The 16,347-nt window shown below is 42.6% G+C and overlaps 1 protein-coding gene across 3 annotated transcripts; it reads right to left on the bottom strand.

The window, feature by feature from the left end:
• Nucleotides 1-10,718: 10,718 nt before the first annotated feature.
• rmi1 (RMI1, RecQ mediated genome instability 1, homolog (S. cerevisiae)) lies at nucleotides 10,719-16,334 on the bottom strand. Of its 3 annotated transcripts, none has more exons than XM_073070848.1 (2): nucleotides 16,261-16,334; nucleotides 10,719-12,779 (listed from the first exon to the last, which is right to left on the bottom strand). In XM_073070848.1, exon 2 carries the CDS (start codon nucleotides 12,732-12,734, stop codon nucleotides 10,830-10,832), a length of 1,905 nt encoding a protein of 634 aa, XP_072926949.1. In that variant the 5' UTR covers nucleotides 12,735-12,779; nucleotides 16,261-16,334; the 3' UTR covers nucleotides 10,719-10,829. The 3 variants fall into 3 exon arrangements, with proteins under 3 accessions (XP_072926949.1, XP_072926931.1, XP_072926940.1); XM_073070830.1 differs by having other exon boundaries at nucleotides 15,991-16,272; XM_073070839.1 differs by lacking the exon at nucleotides 16,261-16,334 and adding an exon at nucleotides 14,689-14,821.
• Nucleotides 16,335-16,347: the final 13 nt, after the last annotated feature.

Genomic DNA, 16,347 nt, shown 5'->3' with positions numbered 1-16,347 from the left:
TGTGTCATAAAACTTGATGTTTGCACTCTCCAGTTCTATGCAAAGTTTGATGCAGCTACATGCAATGCTGGCTACCACGATGAGAGCTGGGTTGGGTAGGCTCTTCACCTCTTTGGCTGGCGACCTGTACATCATGACCCAATTAACATGATCCATTTTGGATATCTTGAAGATGCTTCAAGTGACTGCTGTAGCACTGGAGTGGGATGTGAACCACACGTGCCGCAGACATCAGCAACAAGAGCACATCACACCTGATCACTAGGTTCTTGCTGCCGTTGAGAGGGAGCACCACTCCCGCATTCCCAATTCTTCATCTTGTCTATCCACTCCAACCAATTTCCTACAACATGCCCTGGCTCCTCCAATCCAACTATCTAGTACTACCATGTAGTTAGATTTGTTGGTGAAAGCCCAGACTTGAAAGGTTCAGAAGGTTATGGGCCAAATGCTGGCGAATGGGACTATCTCGGATGGGACATTTTAGCTGGCCAAATGCCAAGTTCTGCGCTGTATAACTCTCAAATACCACAAAAGATCCACCAGGCCTGTTACCAAATGACAAGCCCTACCCTCACCACAATTGACTCTGGCCCCAAGACACGTTAAAATCAGTAGCAAATGCCGAGGAGGTGCCGAGACGGTGTGGGAGAGCCTCTGTGGAGTATTCTGAAATTGGTACTGGGCCGGGGGCTGGCTCCCCCTCTCAGTGCTGCCCTCCAGTGTTTACTCAGTGAAAGAACAAGCTAGACCAGGCCAACTTACCATAAATCAAGTCATTGCACTCAGGCATTTGAGCTGTATATATTTTTTGTTGATGGATGTTTTTATGAAATCATAACCAAATGTGCTATTTGTGCTGTGTGCTGATGGTAGTGTGTTTTGCACCTTAGTTACGGAGGAATGCTGTTTCATTTGGTTATATTCATCTATGGTTGAATGATAATTAGACTTGAACTTGATCAATCTGTAGATCCAAAGTTGTCTATGCACAGGGATGCTTTGACCTGAGTGTGTGCATTTCCTGCATCGTCACTCCTCTTACACCTTGATCTGCCTGGGAGAGTGGTTTCGGAGTTGTGCTCCACTGGAAGAGGTGTGGTGCAGTGTCCAAGCTGGAGTCAGTGCTGCCCCCCAGTGTTTGCTCGGCAGAAGGCAAGCTGTACAATGTTCAAACTGTAGCAACATTCATGCACTCAGGGTCCTGCCTATATTTTTTCATGTGACAGTATTTTACTGATATCTTACAGGTGCTATATGTGCCTTGTGCTGAGTGTGACTGTTGCTACTTTGTTTTGCACCTTGGCGCCAGATTAATACTGTTTCATGTGGCTGTATCGTGAATATTTACATTGGTTAAATGACAAATAAATTTGACCTTGAATTTGTCTAAGTGCACTTTGAGGTCAAGATACAGTACATGTGTATGGGTGCAATATTGTCAAAAGCCTTTTCCTAATCCCAGCTGACAAGTTACATGTGTGCTCCATTGTCCTACACATAAGTGATGGTATCCTGGAACAGCATTTGGCTGTGACAGATTTTTCTGCCGGCGCATTGCAGGCCTGGTCTGAATGGATCACCTGTATCATGAACAGAGTTGACTCAACTGCCGACAGCCTTGGACAGAATTACTGTATGTAATCCACAAGGTAGGTCTCCAATTCCTCTTGTCCTTTCTCACTGCATTCTGCCTGGGTATGATAGTGCTGATACTTTGGCTTATAGTGCTGTACAATTCCTGAACATGTGGTCCCATCCAGTCCCATGGAACTGGTAGAATTTGGCCAGTAAGCTATTGCTTTAGAGAGATTGATTTGCCCTAAGAAATGGATGGAACTTCTTGTGACTCAGGCAGCAACTTGGTGTAATCCATGTGGGTATTCCCATCCATGGAGCTCAACAGTTATCCCACCTCCTACAGTTCTCTACTGCTATTATATCAGGACTCCAACACATGGCAAGATCCAGTTTAAAAAGTGAATTGTTTATTTCACAATACAATTGAGCACAAGCTTTAAAGGGAGATGACAATTAACAAGCACAGCTTCCTGTGCTGCAGTAGGAAACAGTACAGCTCTGCCCCCTCAACTGCTTAAGGTTGACACAAACTAAAATACTTAAATGTACAAATTCCATGAGATTATTTGGGAGACATGTTAGGAACAAGTCCCCTACAACATAACTTCACTTCATCCCCTTAAAAACAGATGGCTGGGAAGACCAGGGAACTATAGGCCAGTGAGCTCTACTTCAGTGGTAGCGAAGTTACTGGAGGGAGTTCTGAGGGACAAGATCTACTATCTTGGATAGTCGAGGCTGACCAGGAAGAGTCAGTCATGGATTTGTACATGAGAGGACATGTTTGACAGATCTTTTGGGATTTTTCAAGAAGGTAACTAAGGGGGTTAGATGAATGTAGGGCAGTGGATATTGTCTATGTGGACTCTAGTAAGGTCTTTGACAAGGTCTCATTTGGCAGGTTGTTCTGAAATAGCTGCTTGGGATTCTGGGGGAGCTTGTGAGGTGAATTCAGACTTGGTTGGATTATAGAAAGCACAGAGCAATGGCCAAAGATGGATTCTTTGACTGGAAGCCAGGGACTAGAGGGTCACTCAGGTCTCAGTCATTCATTGTTTAGGTAAATGTTGGATATGAATGTACGATGAGCGAGTTTGCCAGTGATACCAGATTAGGGGAATCTGTTGACAGTTCATTGCAGGTTGCAATGAACTGCAAAGAGAGGCTGATCAGTTAGGGGACTGGGCTGAGTAAGGACAAATGCCATTCAGCTCAATGGCCACTTTGTTAGGTACATGAACTGAACCCAGTGTGGCCTTCCCCTGCTGCAGCCCATCCACTTCAAGGTATGACATGTTACGCAGAGTTGCTCTTCTGAGCACCACTGTTGTAATACGTGGTTATTTGAGTAACTATTGCCTTCCTGTCATCTTGAACCAGTCTGGCCATTCTCCTCTGACCTCTCACATTAACACGTCGTTTTCACCCAAGGAACTGCTGCTCACTGGATGCCTTTTGTTTTAGAGTCATGGAGTCTTAGATCACTGCTGCACAGAAACAGGCACTTCAGCCCATCTAGTCCATTAAGCAGCCTCATCCCATCAACCTGCACCTAGTCCATTGCTCTCTGTACCCCTCCTATCCACATATTTACCCAAATTTGTCTTAAATTTTGAAATCAAACCCAAATCCACCACTTCCGCTGGCAGCTCATTCCATACCCTCTGAATAAAGGAGTTCCCCCTCATGTTCTCCATAAACAATTTACATTTCACCATTAACCCATGACCTCTAGTTCCAGTCTCACCCAACCTGAGTGGGAAAAACCTGCTTGCATTTACCCTATCTGTACCCCTCATCATTTTCTATACCTCTATCAAATCTCCCCTTATTCTCCAAGCTCTAGGAAATAAAGTTCTAATTCTTCAACCTTCCCTTATAACTGAGGTCCTCAAGTCCTGGTAACATCCTTGTAAATTTTCTCTGCACTCTTTCAATCTTATTAATATCTTTCCTGTAGATAGGTGACCAGAACTGCACACAATCCTCCAAATTAGGGCTCACCAACATCCTTTACAACTTCAATATAACACCCCAACTCTAGTACTTAATACTTTGATTTATGAAGGCCAAAGCTTTTGTGTCAAAAGCTCTCTTCCAAACCCTATCTACTCGTGATGTATCTTTCAAGGAATTATGAACCTGCATTCCCAGATCCCTTTGTTCTACCGCAGAGTTCAGAGATCTGCCGCTCACCGTGTAAGTCTGGTTTGTCCTTCCAAAGTTTAACACCACACAATTGTCTATGTTAAATTCCATCTGTCATTTATTAACTCATTCTTCCAGCTGATCCAGATCCTACTGCAAACTCTGATAGCCTTACTCACTGTCAACTACTACCCCCACCCTCCTCCAATCTTGGTCTCATCTGCAAATTTGCTGATCCAGTTTACCACATTATTATCTAGATCATTGATATAGACGACAAACAACAAAAGAAGCAGCTCTGATCCCTGCAGCATGTATTTGTCATAGACCTCCAGTCAGAGAGGCAAGCATCTACGACTACTCTCTGGCTTCTCCCATGAAGCCAATGTGTCTAATCCAATTTTCTACCTCATTCTGAATGACAGGTGATTAAAGCTTCTTGACCAACCTCCCATGCAGGACCTTGTTGAAGGCATTTCTAAAGTCCATTTGACATTATCCACTGCCTTGCCCTCATCAACTTTCCTAATAACTTCCTCAAAGTATTCTATAAGATTGGTTATACATGATCTACCATGCACAAAGCCATGTTGACTATCCCTAATCAGTCCCTGTCTATCCAAATACTTAGATATCCTGTCCCTTAGTATACCTTCCAATAACTTACCACTACTGATGTCAGGCTCATCAGCCTGTAGTTTACCATCTTATTTTTAGAACCTTTTTTTAAACAACAGAACAACAATAGCTATCCTCCAATTTTCAGGCACTTTACCCATTGCTAAGAGTGTTTTAAATATCTCTGCTAACACGCCTGCAATTTACGCACTAGCCTCCCATAAAGTCTGAGGGAACATACGCAACCAACACATCATTCTCTGCAACCTCTGCCATCTCAAAGGATCCAAACACAGATTTACCTCCACCCCTCTCTCCACTTTCCAAGGGATCACTCCCTCCGTGATTCCCTTGTCCATTCATCCTCCTCACTAATATCCCCCCCCCCCCCCCCGGCATTTACCCTACAAGCGGACAAAGTGTTACACCTGCCCATTCACCTTGTCTCCCACCTCCATTCAGGGCTCCAAACAGTCTTGAGGCAACACTTCACGTGCAGATCTGCTGGGGTCCTCTATGTTGTTCAATGCTCCCGATGTGGCCTCTAGTTTGGTGAGACCTGTCATAAACTGGGGCACTGTTTCATCGAGTATCCCTGCTCCATCTACTAAAAGTGAAATTTCCTGGTGGCCAAACATTTTAATTCCAATTCCCATTCCGACATGTCGGAGCATGGCCTCCTCTTGAGCTACAATGGAAGAGCAACAACTCAAATTTCATTTGGGTAGCCTCCAACCTGATGGCATGAATATCAATTTCTTTCGGTTTAAAAAAAAAATCCCTCCTCCCCCCCTTCTTCTATTCACCAGTCTGGTCTTTAACCTCTTCTCACCTGCATAGCACCTCCTCCTGCTGCTGCTTCCCCTCTTTCTCCTGTGGTCGACTCTCCTGTCCTATCAGATTCCTATCTCACCATGTACTCTGATAATAAATTTACTTTGAACCACATGGTGCCCTTTGGGATGGGGCACTGCAAGGAGACACAAAAAGGGTGTGTGTGTGTGTGTGTGTGTGCGTGTTGCGTTGCTTTTGATTTCCAGTATCTGCAGAATTTCTCATATTTGTGATGTAGTATCTAGCTATATTTTCATAAAAACAAACTGATAATTAAGAACATTTACAAGAATAAACTGTTCAGTTACTTTTCATTCTTTACTTACGTGGTCAATGCTTTCTGTGCTGTTCTATTGCTTTCATATACAGTGCCTATAAAAAGTATTCACCCCCTTGGAAGTTTTCATATTTTATTGTTTTACAACATTGAATCACAGTGGATTTAATTTGTTTTTTTTACACTGATCAACAGAAAAACTCTTTCATATCAAAGTGAAAACAGATCTCTACAAAGTGATCTAAATTAATTACAAATATAAAACACAAAATAATTGATTGCACAAGATAAGTATTCACCCGCTTTAATGTGACACACCAAATCATCAATGGTGCAGCCAAATCATTTTAGAAATCACACAATTAGTTAAATGGAGATCACCATGTGCAGTCAAGATTGTTGTAAGAATACACCCGTATCTGGAAGGTCCAATTGCTGGTGAGTCAGTATCCTGGCAAAAACTACACCATGAAGACAAAAGAACATCCAATTAACTCTGCAAAAAGGTTATTGTAAAGCACAAGTCAGGAAAATTTCCAAGTCACTGAATATCCCTTGGAGTACAGTTATATCAATCATCAAGAAATGGAAAGAATATGGCTTAAATCTGCTTAGAGCAGGATGACCTCAAAAACTGAATGACCGTGAAGAAGGGGATTAGTGAGGGAGGCCAGAAGGCATGTGAGAGACTCTGAAGTCAGCTGGAAGAAGTTTCTATGGTCTGATGAAACCAAAGTTGAGCTTTTTTGGTCATCAGACTAAACGCTACACCAAACACTACACATCATCAAAACACACCATCCCTACCATGAAGCATGATGGTGGCTGCATCATGTTGTGGGGATGTTTCTCTGCAGCAGGCCCTGAAAGGCTTGTGAAGGGAGAGGGTAAAATAAATGCAGCAAAATACAGGGAAATCCTGGAGGAAAATCTGATGCAGTCCGCAAGACAACTGCAACTTGGGAGAAAGAACAATAGGGAAAAATTGCAGTGTCCAGATGTACAAAGCTAATAGAGACCTATCCACACAGACTCAAGGCTGAAATTGCTGCCAAAGATGCATCTACTAAATACTAAATCAAGTTTGTGTTTTATATTTGTAATTAATTTATATCACTTTATAGAGATCTATCTTCACTTTGACACAAAAGAGTCTGTTTCTGTTGATCGATGTTGAATCCACTGTGATTCAGTATTGTTAAACAATAAACATGAAAACTTCCAAGAGGCGGGTGAATATTTTTTATGGGCCATGTACATGAGCACACTGCTGCCACTTGAGTGGCACTCTGCAGTGGTACACTGCCACCATAATAATTAGGTGGTTCTATTCCCCAACCCAGTCCCTCCCTCTCCAGTGGGAGGACTGTGGCCCTTCCCCAGCGAAGCCTTGTAGTGGTCGTACCAAGCTGCAATGTGTCCCCCAGCATGTATACCTGCAGCCTAGAATGTGCCAGTCCGAAGCATTCCTCCACGGACGTCTCAATGTGCTGGCAGACCAACAGGTTTTGGGAAAACTAAAGAGTGTCTTTCACCAAATTGATGATCAACCAGCAAGCAGCACCTGATGTTTGCTTCTGTGTGCATCCATGGAAACAACCCATAGATCTGTCACACAGCTGCTCAGGATAAACTGCGACACAGGGCCTTTCACCTTTCACCACACCTTCTTCGTAAATCCAGTCTACAAAGAGGTGAGCGACTGTTTCTTCCCCACCATAGTCATCCCGCTGGCAGCACGCTGTGGGAACGATGCTCCGGGTATGCAGGAAGGATATGACTCGAACCCCTCTCACTGCCAGCCAGGAAAGGTCTTGGTGCCTTTTGGTGTGGCCTGGCGATGAGGCATTCTGCCAGATGGTCTGGACAGTCTGCTCAAGAAACCACCCGTGTTCATCAAGTCCTTCTCCTGCAGTGTTGGCAGGATGTTCCTTGCTGATCACTGCCTGATGGACTTTTAGTCAAAGGTGTTGGTCTCTTCCATAAAAGACAGGTAGTGCAGCATAATCCAGCTGACTGGGACATTGCACAGCAATGGGGCCAGACCCATCCTTTACAGCACCAGGGACATAGTGGTACTTTGTGCTATAGTATTTAGGCTCTATGCACAGCCTGATGCAGTCACACTGCAGGGTAGTCATCAGGGTGAGGCCAACATTGGGTATGTTTTTGCCCATTTTCCAGGGACTTGTGCATTGTGGCCCCTCTAACTGCTCCATCTTGGATCCCCAGATGAACCTAAAGACAGCTCAGGTGGGGGGAGAGGAGCGGGGGCTAAACATGCACCGCATACAGCAGTCCTGAGAGCACCATACACCTGATGACCAGGTTCTTCCTGGTTATTGATAGGGAACACCCTCCCCATAATCCCAATTTCTGTTTTGCCTTCCCTGTCTGCTCCAACCAATTGTGTGTGATACCCTAACAAAGAACTTCACTGGGTTCAAGCTCACCAGGCAAGCATCCACCCCCCCCCCCACCCCCATCCTGTATTTAGGAGACGGTGACCCTCAGCAGCACGAAGCTGCCAAAGATCTTCCTGCCAGGTACAGCACAGGTTTTATCTGGATGGATTACCTCTCCCAGAACAGACTTGACCCTGCTGGCAATGGCCTTGGACACGAACTTATAGCTACATTCATCAGGGAAATGGGCCTCCAATCACTGTTGTCACCTCTTTTGCCCTTCTAGCTGTAGGTGAGAATAATGATGCTCTTCCTCATGGAGTCCAACATGCATTGTATACTACCAGCAGGTCTGGGCCCAGTGCTGAGTACAACTCAGCTGGTAAGCTGTCATTTCCAAGAGTTTTATTCTGATCCTAACCCTAATAGATCTGGTATCGCGCTCCCTCTGGTTGGGATCCCTATTGATTAGAGAAACTTACCTGAACACATTTGACAAACTCTATCACGTTCTCACCTCATCTATCACCCCACCAGCTTCCGGATCCAGCACACTATCCTCCGCAACTTCCGCCACCTTCAAGAGGGCCCCACCACTAAGCACATCTTTCCCTCTCTATCCCTCTCCGCTTTCCACAGGGATCGTTCCCTCTGCAACTTCCTGGTCCACACGTCCCTCCCCACAGATCTCCCACTTGGCACTTATCCCTGCAAGCGTAAGTGCTACACCTGTCCCTACTCCTCCTCTCTTACCACCATTCAGGGCCCCAAACAGTCCTTCCAGGTGAGGCAACACTTCATTTGTGAGTCTGTTGGGGTCATCTATTGCATCTGGTGCTCCCGGTGCAGCCTCCTCTACATCAGTGAGATCCAACGCAGATTGGGGGACCGCCTCGTTAATCACCTCCACGCTATCCGCCACAACAGACAGGATCTCCCGGTTGCCACCCATTTCAACTTTACATTCCCATTCGGATATGTCCATACACGGCCTCCTCTACTGCCATAATGAGGCCAAACTCAGACTGGAGGAGCAACACCTCATATACCATCTGGGTAGTCTCCAGCCCCTTGGCATGAACATTGAATTCTCCAACTTCCAGTAATTCCCTCCCTTCCCCCATCCCAGTTTCACTCTGCCTCCTCCTCCAGTTGCTTATCACCTTCCTCATGGTTCCGCCTCCTTCTACTACCCATACTGCTTTCCCCTTACATTCCTTCTTCACCTTCCCTGCCTATCCCCTCCCCCACCCCTTGATCTTTCCCCCTACTAGTTTTTCACCAGGCACCTACCAGCCTTCTCCTTCCCACCCTCCCCCCACCTTCTTTATAGGGCCCCTGCCCCCTCCCTCTTCAGTTCTGATGAAGGGTCTCGGCCTGAAACATTGACTGTTCGTTTCCACAGATGCTGCCCGACCTGCTGAGTTCCTCCAGTGTGTTGTACGTGTTGCTTCTATCACATTCTGGCCTTTTGTAGCACGGGAGTCCCAATGAAGTGTGGAAAGTTAAAATCACCTACTATCACGACCTAATATGTCTTGCAACAGTCTGCAATCTCTCCACTGAATCTTGCTGATTATAAGGTGGTCTATATTGTAATCCCATTAACATGGTTATCACTTTCACATAACCTCAGATGAGCTCTTCAGTCTGAGCACTGCCATGTAAGTTTCCCTGATTAGTAACACCACCCTCCTCCCCTTTAATCCCTCCCACTCTACTATGTCTAAAACAATCTCCTGCCCCTCCTGCATAGCTTTTCACACCCTTTTCTGTAAATTCTCGAGACTACTGTGCGTGGAAATTCCAGATCAGCAGATTCTGAGATACTCAAGCCACCACGTCTAGCACCAACAATCTTCCCACGGTCAGTCACTTGGATCACATTTCTTCACTATTCTAATATTTGGACTGAACAACTGAACCTCTTGACCATGTCTGCATGTTTACATGCACTGAGTTGATGCCACAATTGATTAGATATTTGAATGACAAAGTAGGTATACCTAATAAAGTAGCACCTGATTAAATGGCAGGGCAGTGACAAATGTAATGGAACAGAGGTACCTGGCAGTACAAGTGTATAGTTCACTGCAAGTGGCCACAGAAGTATTCAGAAGGCATTTAGTATGCTGGCCTTCATCAGTCAAGGCATCAAGTTTTAGACTGAGACCTTTTGTTGCAGCTATAAAGCCTTTGGTAAGGACACACTTGGAGATTGTGTAGTTTTGGTCACCCAATTAAAGACACTGTCAAGCTGGAGAGGGTGCAGAAGGGATTTACGAGGATGTTGCCCTGGACAAGAGGGTCTGAGTTGTAGGGAGAGGTTGGCCACACTAGATCTTTAGTTCCTGGAATGCAGAACAAGAGTTGATCTCAAAGAAGTTTATGTAATCATGAGGAATATTGATAAGGTGGTCATAATCTTTCCACCAGAATTGGGGAAATTCAAAACTAAATGGCACAGATACAAGGTAAGAAGGGAAAGATTTAAGAAACCTGAGAGGTGATATCTTTACACAGAGGACAGACAGTACCAAAATGAGATGCCAGAGGAAGCAGTCGAGCAGGTACAATTACAACATTTAAGAGGCATTTGCATAGATATATGGAGGGGAGGGGCTTGTAGGGTTATAGGCAGAATGCAGGCCACTGGGACTACGAGGGAGGAGCTGTGGTCACTACGGATCAGTCAGGCCAAAAAGCCTGTTTCCGTGCTTTATTACTCTTAACAAACAGAATTCTCTTTGTATAATTTGAAAATTTCTATTACTTTAATCTTCTTATGTTTGGCAAAATATCTACAACACGTAGATAATTCATTGTTAGAAGTTTAAAACTGAAGAAATTTGAAGCATTTTTAGAAAAGTTTATTCCTTATAGCAAGTTTCACAAATAACAAAAACATTTAATTTTCATTTGATTAAACATGTCATGAGAGAACATATGGCAATATTGCCATTTAGTTAACTATCTAACACAATCCTTTCTTCGTGTACACGGTGTTTCAATGCCTGCAGATCATCTACGCTTACTTCATGGAGAGTCACAACTCTAGCAGTAGTAAGAGCTGGATTAAATTCAATGGTCATCAGACAACAAAGGTCCACTAACTCTTGTTGGCATTTCTGCAACCCTGCAGTCACTTCTTTCTGTTTGCTGGGGCATTTTATTGAGACTCTCATTTCATCTACTGAGAAACCAATTAGATTTCTTAAAATGTCATCCTTAAGCTCTACATCCATGTAGGCGGTACCATCTGATATTTTAGCTCTGATGCTCCAAAGGCCACTATTACTTGTAAGTTTGTCAATTAATGTAACAATGAAGCCTTTAATTTGTACCACAGTTATTACATCAGGCTTCTTATCCAACAGAATTTTTAGATATGTAAATGGTGGAGATTTCAATTCTACTGAACCACTGTGATATCTTGTTCCTTTTGAGTTGCCTATTAATTCAGATGTAACATACACATTTTTAGAATTAGTAACATGAAATAGTCTCTTGTCAGAGAGGTCACATACCACATGCTGTTTATATTCTTGTTCCATAGTGGCAATATTTATATTTCTATCTACAGAGTTAATGTCTGATTTTCTTAGTAAACTGTGTGAATTTTTAGTACTTAAATTACTTAGCATGGAACATTCCTCTGCATTTTCAGTATATCTACTGCTTGTAAAATGTTTAAGATGGCTTTGTAACCTCTGGTCAGAACCAATATCAACATCTTTTACACTTGGCTCTCGACATAGGCTAGATTTGCTATTTTCTCCCACAAGTTCAATGGATCTTTTATTACTTCTCTGCAATTCCTCTGCTAACAATGTGTGAGATTTAGGGGATTTATTTATTTCTCCAGTCGGCTCCATTTCCGCATTAAACAAATCATCATCCAGTTCATCCAAGGGAAACTCATCAAAATCTTCATCATTGTTGTCTTGTAAATCTTCACTTTGAAATCCTCTGGATATTTGTGATGACTGGCACTCCCTGTGTTGCCCTTGATCATCCAGAGCACCGGTTAGATGCTGTATACTATGTGAGATACTGCTCGAATTGCCTGTCTTACTACCATATCCACTTTCAGAATCCAAATTTGGGTCCAAAAACAGATCATCATCATCATCAAAGCCAGCTAATAGCTCATCGTCTGAAGTTTCCAGCAGCAGTGGCATACCATTAGTCCTTTCAATAATAGGTTGATCATTACTATTCATTTTTGTTACAGCAGCATCATCTGATTCTCCAATTAACCTTGCAAGTATTCTCGCTTGGGAGTTTTCTTCCACAAGGGTCTCCACTTCACCCCCAAGGACCCTCACATTTTCAGGTTTCAGCAGCAGGACTCCTAATCGGCAAGCAATATTACCCAGCAACAAGATTTTTGTGCCCGGTGATAGGTTGCAATGAAGAGCAGTTATAGGTTGGTATTCCATGGCTTGGAGCCCCTGGACTCCATCAGTTAATTGTAGCATTAACATTCGAGTTGGTTTGGCTTCCCAAGATCTCTGAGCTATTTCCTTTGAAGTTACTTGTTCATTAGTGATGTCCTTACCCCTAACTTTTTGCAGCTGGCTGTATGCAGGTTGACTGACATCAACCAACGAATCAACTTGCAAACAGTAAAATCCTCTGAGCTCACTTTTGTGCATTTCCGAGATTCCATCTGGCAAAATTTGGTAGTCCAGATCCCTAAGGTCAGTAAGAAGCCATTGCTCAAATACTTGTTTATTGATAAGGGCTTGTGTTAAAGTAGTACCTTGGTTCTCTTGTTGGATCCAATCTAAACATGCTTGAAGCCAATGTGAAGGAACTTTGACATGCCACGTTGCTTCCAGCCATGTTTCTACTCTTGCAGAAGTCATTTCAATTTCCTATCTTGAACTTCATGTTCTTAAAATCCAGGAGACCTAAAGAATCACAAGAAACTTTATTGATATTACTACTAGTAACTGCACTTTAATAGCTTAATAAGTCACTAGTACAGTGTGGTTTATAAAATTGATGTTCATTGTGTTGCTCATTCGAGCCACATTACACAAAATAACATTTGACAGTTCAAAGTGGAAACATATTCAAAATGAAATAGAGATTGTATTTCAAAAGTATTTTATAAATTGTTTTGGAGCACTGAAGTTAAAAATAAACACTAATACAAATTTTTATTGCATTCTTATTATATAGAAGGTAGCCATTTTAGTCCACTCCATATTGTAGAGCAATCCCATTCCTGTATTGACTTCCCTACAGCCCACAGACATATTCCCAATTCTTCTCCCACCCATCTAAAGAAAGTATAGTTTATAATAACTACTTACTCACCAGCACCATATTGATGGCCTCACTTTGGTTATACAAATACAGCACAGATTTAAATTCCTTCTTATTAACATCACAATTTTTGTACTTTTTCTAAGTTTATGATATTTTGGTAAATTTATTATTTCCATCATCATCCTTCAAAGTTTCCTTTGTTTGATTCAGTAGTATTTTGTTTACAATTTCTCCCAAAACTTTTGGTGACTTTTGCCACACGTGGTGTAATTGTTAGTGCACCAATTATTATTAACATTTTCCACTCGCACATGAGAACATCCTGATGCCTACTAGAATATTTAACCTATTCTCATATTCTTGCTAATTTATTGCCATTATATGACATCCTCTCCCTCTTCACTCCAAACACATTTGATAACTGAATTTATGGGAAGAATCAAGTTATCCTCATGAAAAGCAGATCACAGCCATCACCTGTGTATGTATTTTCTTTGTAGATTAGTGATTGCCAGGACAAAAATAAACATCACTTAAGTGGCAATAAGATCACACTTTATTTGCAGAACCGTTTTGACATTCACCGCAGAAAAGCTATCAATTTAACATTACATTTAATACAACCAAACAACATACGGCCCATCATCTCTGCTCTGCTATTTCATGGCTGATCCATTTTCTCTCTCAACCCCATTCTCCTGCCTTCTCCCCATAACCTTTCACACCTTGACTAATCAAGAACTTATCAACTTCCACCTTAAATACACCTAATAACCTGGCCCCCAAGCCAACTGTGGCAATGAATTTTAGATTCACTGCCATCTGTCTAAAGAAATTCCTCCTCTTCGATAGGTTTCAATGAGATACCCTCCTTCCAAATTCCAGTGAGAAGACGTAGAAACATCAAACACTCGTCATGTGATAACCCTTTCATTCCAGGAATCATTCTTGTGAACCTCCTATAAACCCTCTCCAGTGTCAGTCACCACATCCTTTCTTAGATCAAGGGCCCAAAACTGCTCAGGATACTCCAAGAAAGAGCTTGCCAATGCATTAGAAAGCCTCAGTATTACAGCCTTGCTTTTACATTCTAGTCCTCTTGAAATGAATGCTAACATTTCCTTCCTCACCATCAACTCAAGTTGCAAATTAACCTTTAGGAAAGTGCACACAAGGAATCCTAGATCCCTTAAAGAAACAATGCTGGCTTTGGTCCATTTTATCATGAGCCTCCAAATACCCTAAGACCTCATACTTAACAATTGATTCCAACATCTTTCCAACCAGTGAGGTCAGGCTAACTGGCCTGTAATTCCTTTTCTTCAGCCTCCCTCAAGAGTGGAGTGATATTTGTAATTTTCCAGTCCTCAAGAACCGTACCAGAATCTAGTGATTCTTGAAAGATCATTATTAATGCCTCCACAATCTCTTCAGCTACTCTGTTCAGTGCCCTGTGATGTAGTTCATCTGATCCAGGTGACTTATCTACCCCAGACCTTTCAGCTTCTCAAGCACCTTCTCCATAGCAAGGGCTACTGCACTTACTTCTGCCCGACACTCTTGAACTTCCGGTATAGTGTCTTCCACCGTGAAGAATGATGCAAAGTACTTATTCAGTTCGTCCTCCATTTCCTTTTCCCCGTTGTTACCTCTCCAGCATTATTTTCCAGCCACCTGATATCTCACTTTTCTTTTACTCTTAATATAAGATTTGGTATCGTTTTTGACATTATTGGCTAGTTTACCTTTCTTTCATCTTCTCCTTCCTTTTGGCTTTTTTAGTTGCCTTCCGTTAGTTTCTTAAAAACATCCTAATCCCCTAATATCCCATTAATTTTTGCTCAATCATATATCCTCTTTTGCTTTTATGTTGTCTTTGACTTCCCTTGTTAGCCACATCCTGCCTTTAGAATACTTCAAGCAACACAGGTAGCATCTATGAAAAAGAGCATGTTTCAGACCAAGAGCCTTCAGCAGGACTGCTTGTTTTGGGATGTATCTATTTCATGCCTTCCAAATTGCTTCCAGAAACTCCAGCCATTGCTGTTTTGCCATCATCCCTACTAGTATCCCCTTCCAATCAACTTCAGCGAACTCCTCCCTCATGCCTTTACTCCAACGTAATACTAATACAACTAATTTTTGTTGGACTTACCAACACATCCACATGGCATGAAGATGTCATTTCTGTACTGATCTACCATACCCTCAATATTTTTTATTTATTTTATTAATTTTCTATACACTGGATTTAATTGATGCAAAGATTAGCCCTAGATTACCCTGATGCATTCAATGCAAACCATTATATGCATTGCAAAATCCTCAAAACTTTCCCCATAACTAAGATTGCCGTTTGTTTTCTAGCTAGACAAGTGACATTTCAATACATTTCCCTCGTTCTTTGAAGATAATTAATTGTTTCATCTAGTGTACAATTATAAACTCAACATTCCAATATCAATAAAGATAAAATATGCTGTAAATCATCGGGTCTGTCACATTATCTCTGGAGTAGGAAAGTTTCAGGTCGATGGTTCTGGTGGAAGGTCAAAGAGCTGACACCTTATGTATTAATTTCTCTCTCCGCTGACTCCGCCACGTTGCCATTTGCTCTCTATAAGTTATTTTTATATTGTTTCAAAGGGAAAATCAGGAACAGCTGAAGATACGGGGCACAAAATATACCAAACCTAAACAGCCTGAGTTTGAAATTCGTTGCCATTGTATTTAAACCAAAGCAGTGATGTAAGTCTATGGGAACATATCTACTTATTAAGGGCCGTTAGATAAAAGCATTAGCGCGACAAGGACCAGCAATAAGCAGATACAAAGGTTGCTACCAACCAATGCCCACAACACGTCCTCCGCTTGCTACTTCGGCTGCAGCAGCCGCCCGCCATCACACCGCAACGCCCCGAATTGCGCGCCAAACGCGCGGCACCGCCAAATATCGCGATGCTTCACTTTCTTTACCATCCGTAGGCGCTTTCACCGTACGCTCTTTTCCAAAAATATGCGAACCAGAATTTACATCAGGCAATTACCAATACGACCGTGGCTATAAACATTTTTTAGAAGTAAACAGTGTAAAGAATTACAGAAGAAAGCACACACATCATGTATTTTATATAATAACTTCATAAAGGGAGAGAGACGAGAGTGCGGGCTAGATGACGGCTTTGATTGGCGTGCGCCTAAACG

Source organism: Hemitrygon akajei, chromosome 2 (genome assembly GCF_048418815.1).
Source record: "Hemitrygon akajei chromosome 2, sHemAka1.3, whole genome shotgun sequence".
Classification (NCBI taxonomy): domain Eukaryota; kingdom Metazoa; phylum Chordata; class Chondrichthyes; order Myliobatiformes; family Dasyatidae; genus Hemitrygon; species Hemitrygon akajei.
Note: the sequence above shows the minus strand (reverse complement) of the source record. Positions and strands in the feature narration are given on the sequence as shown.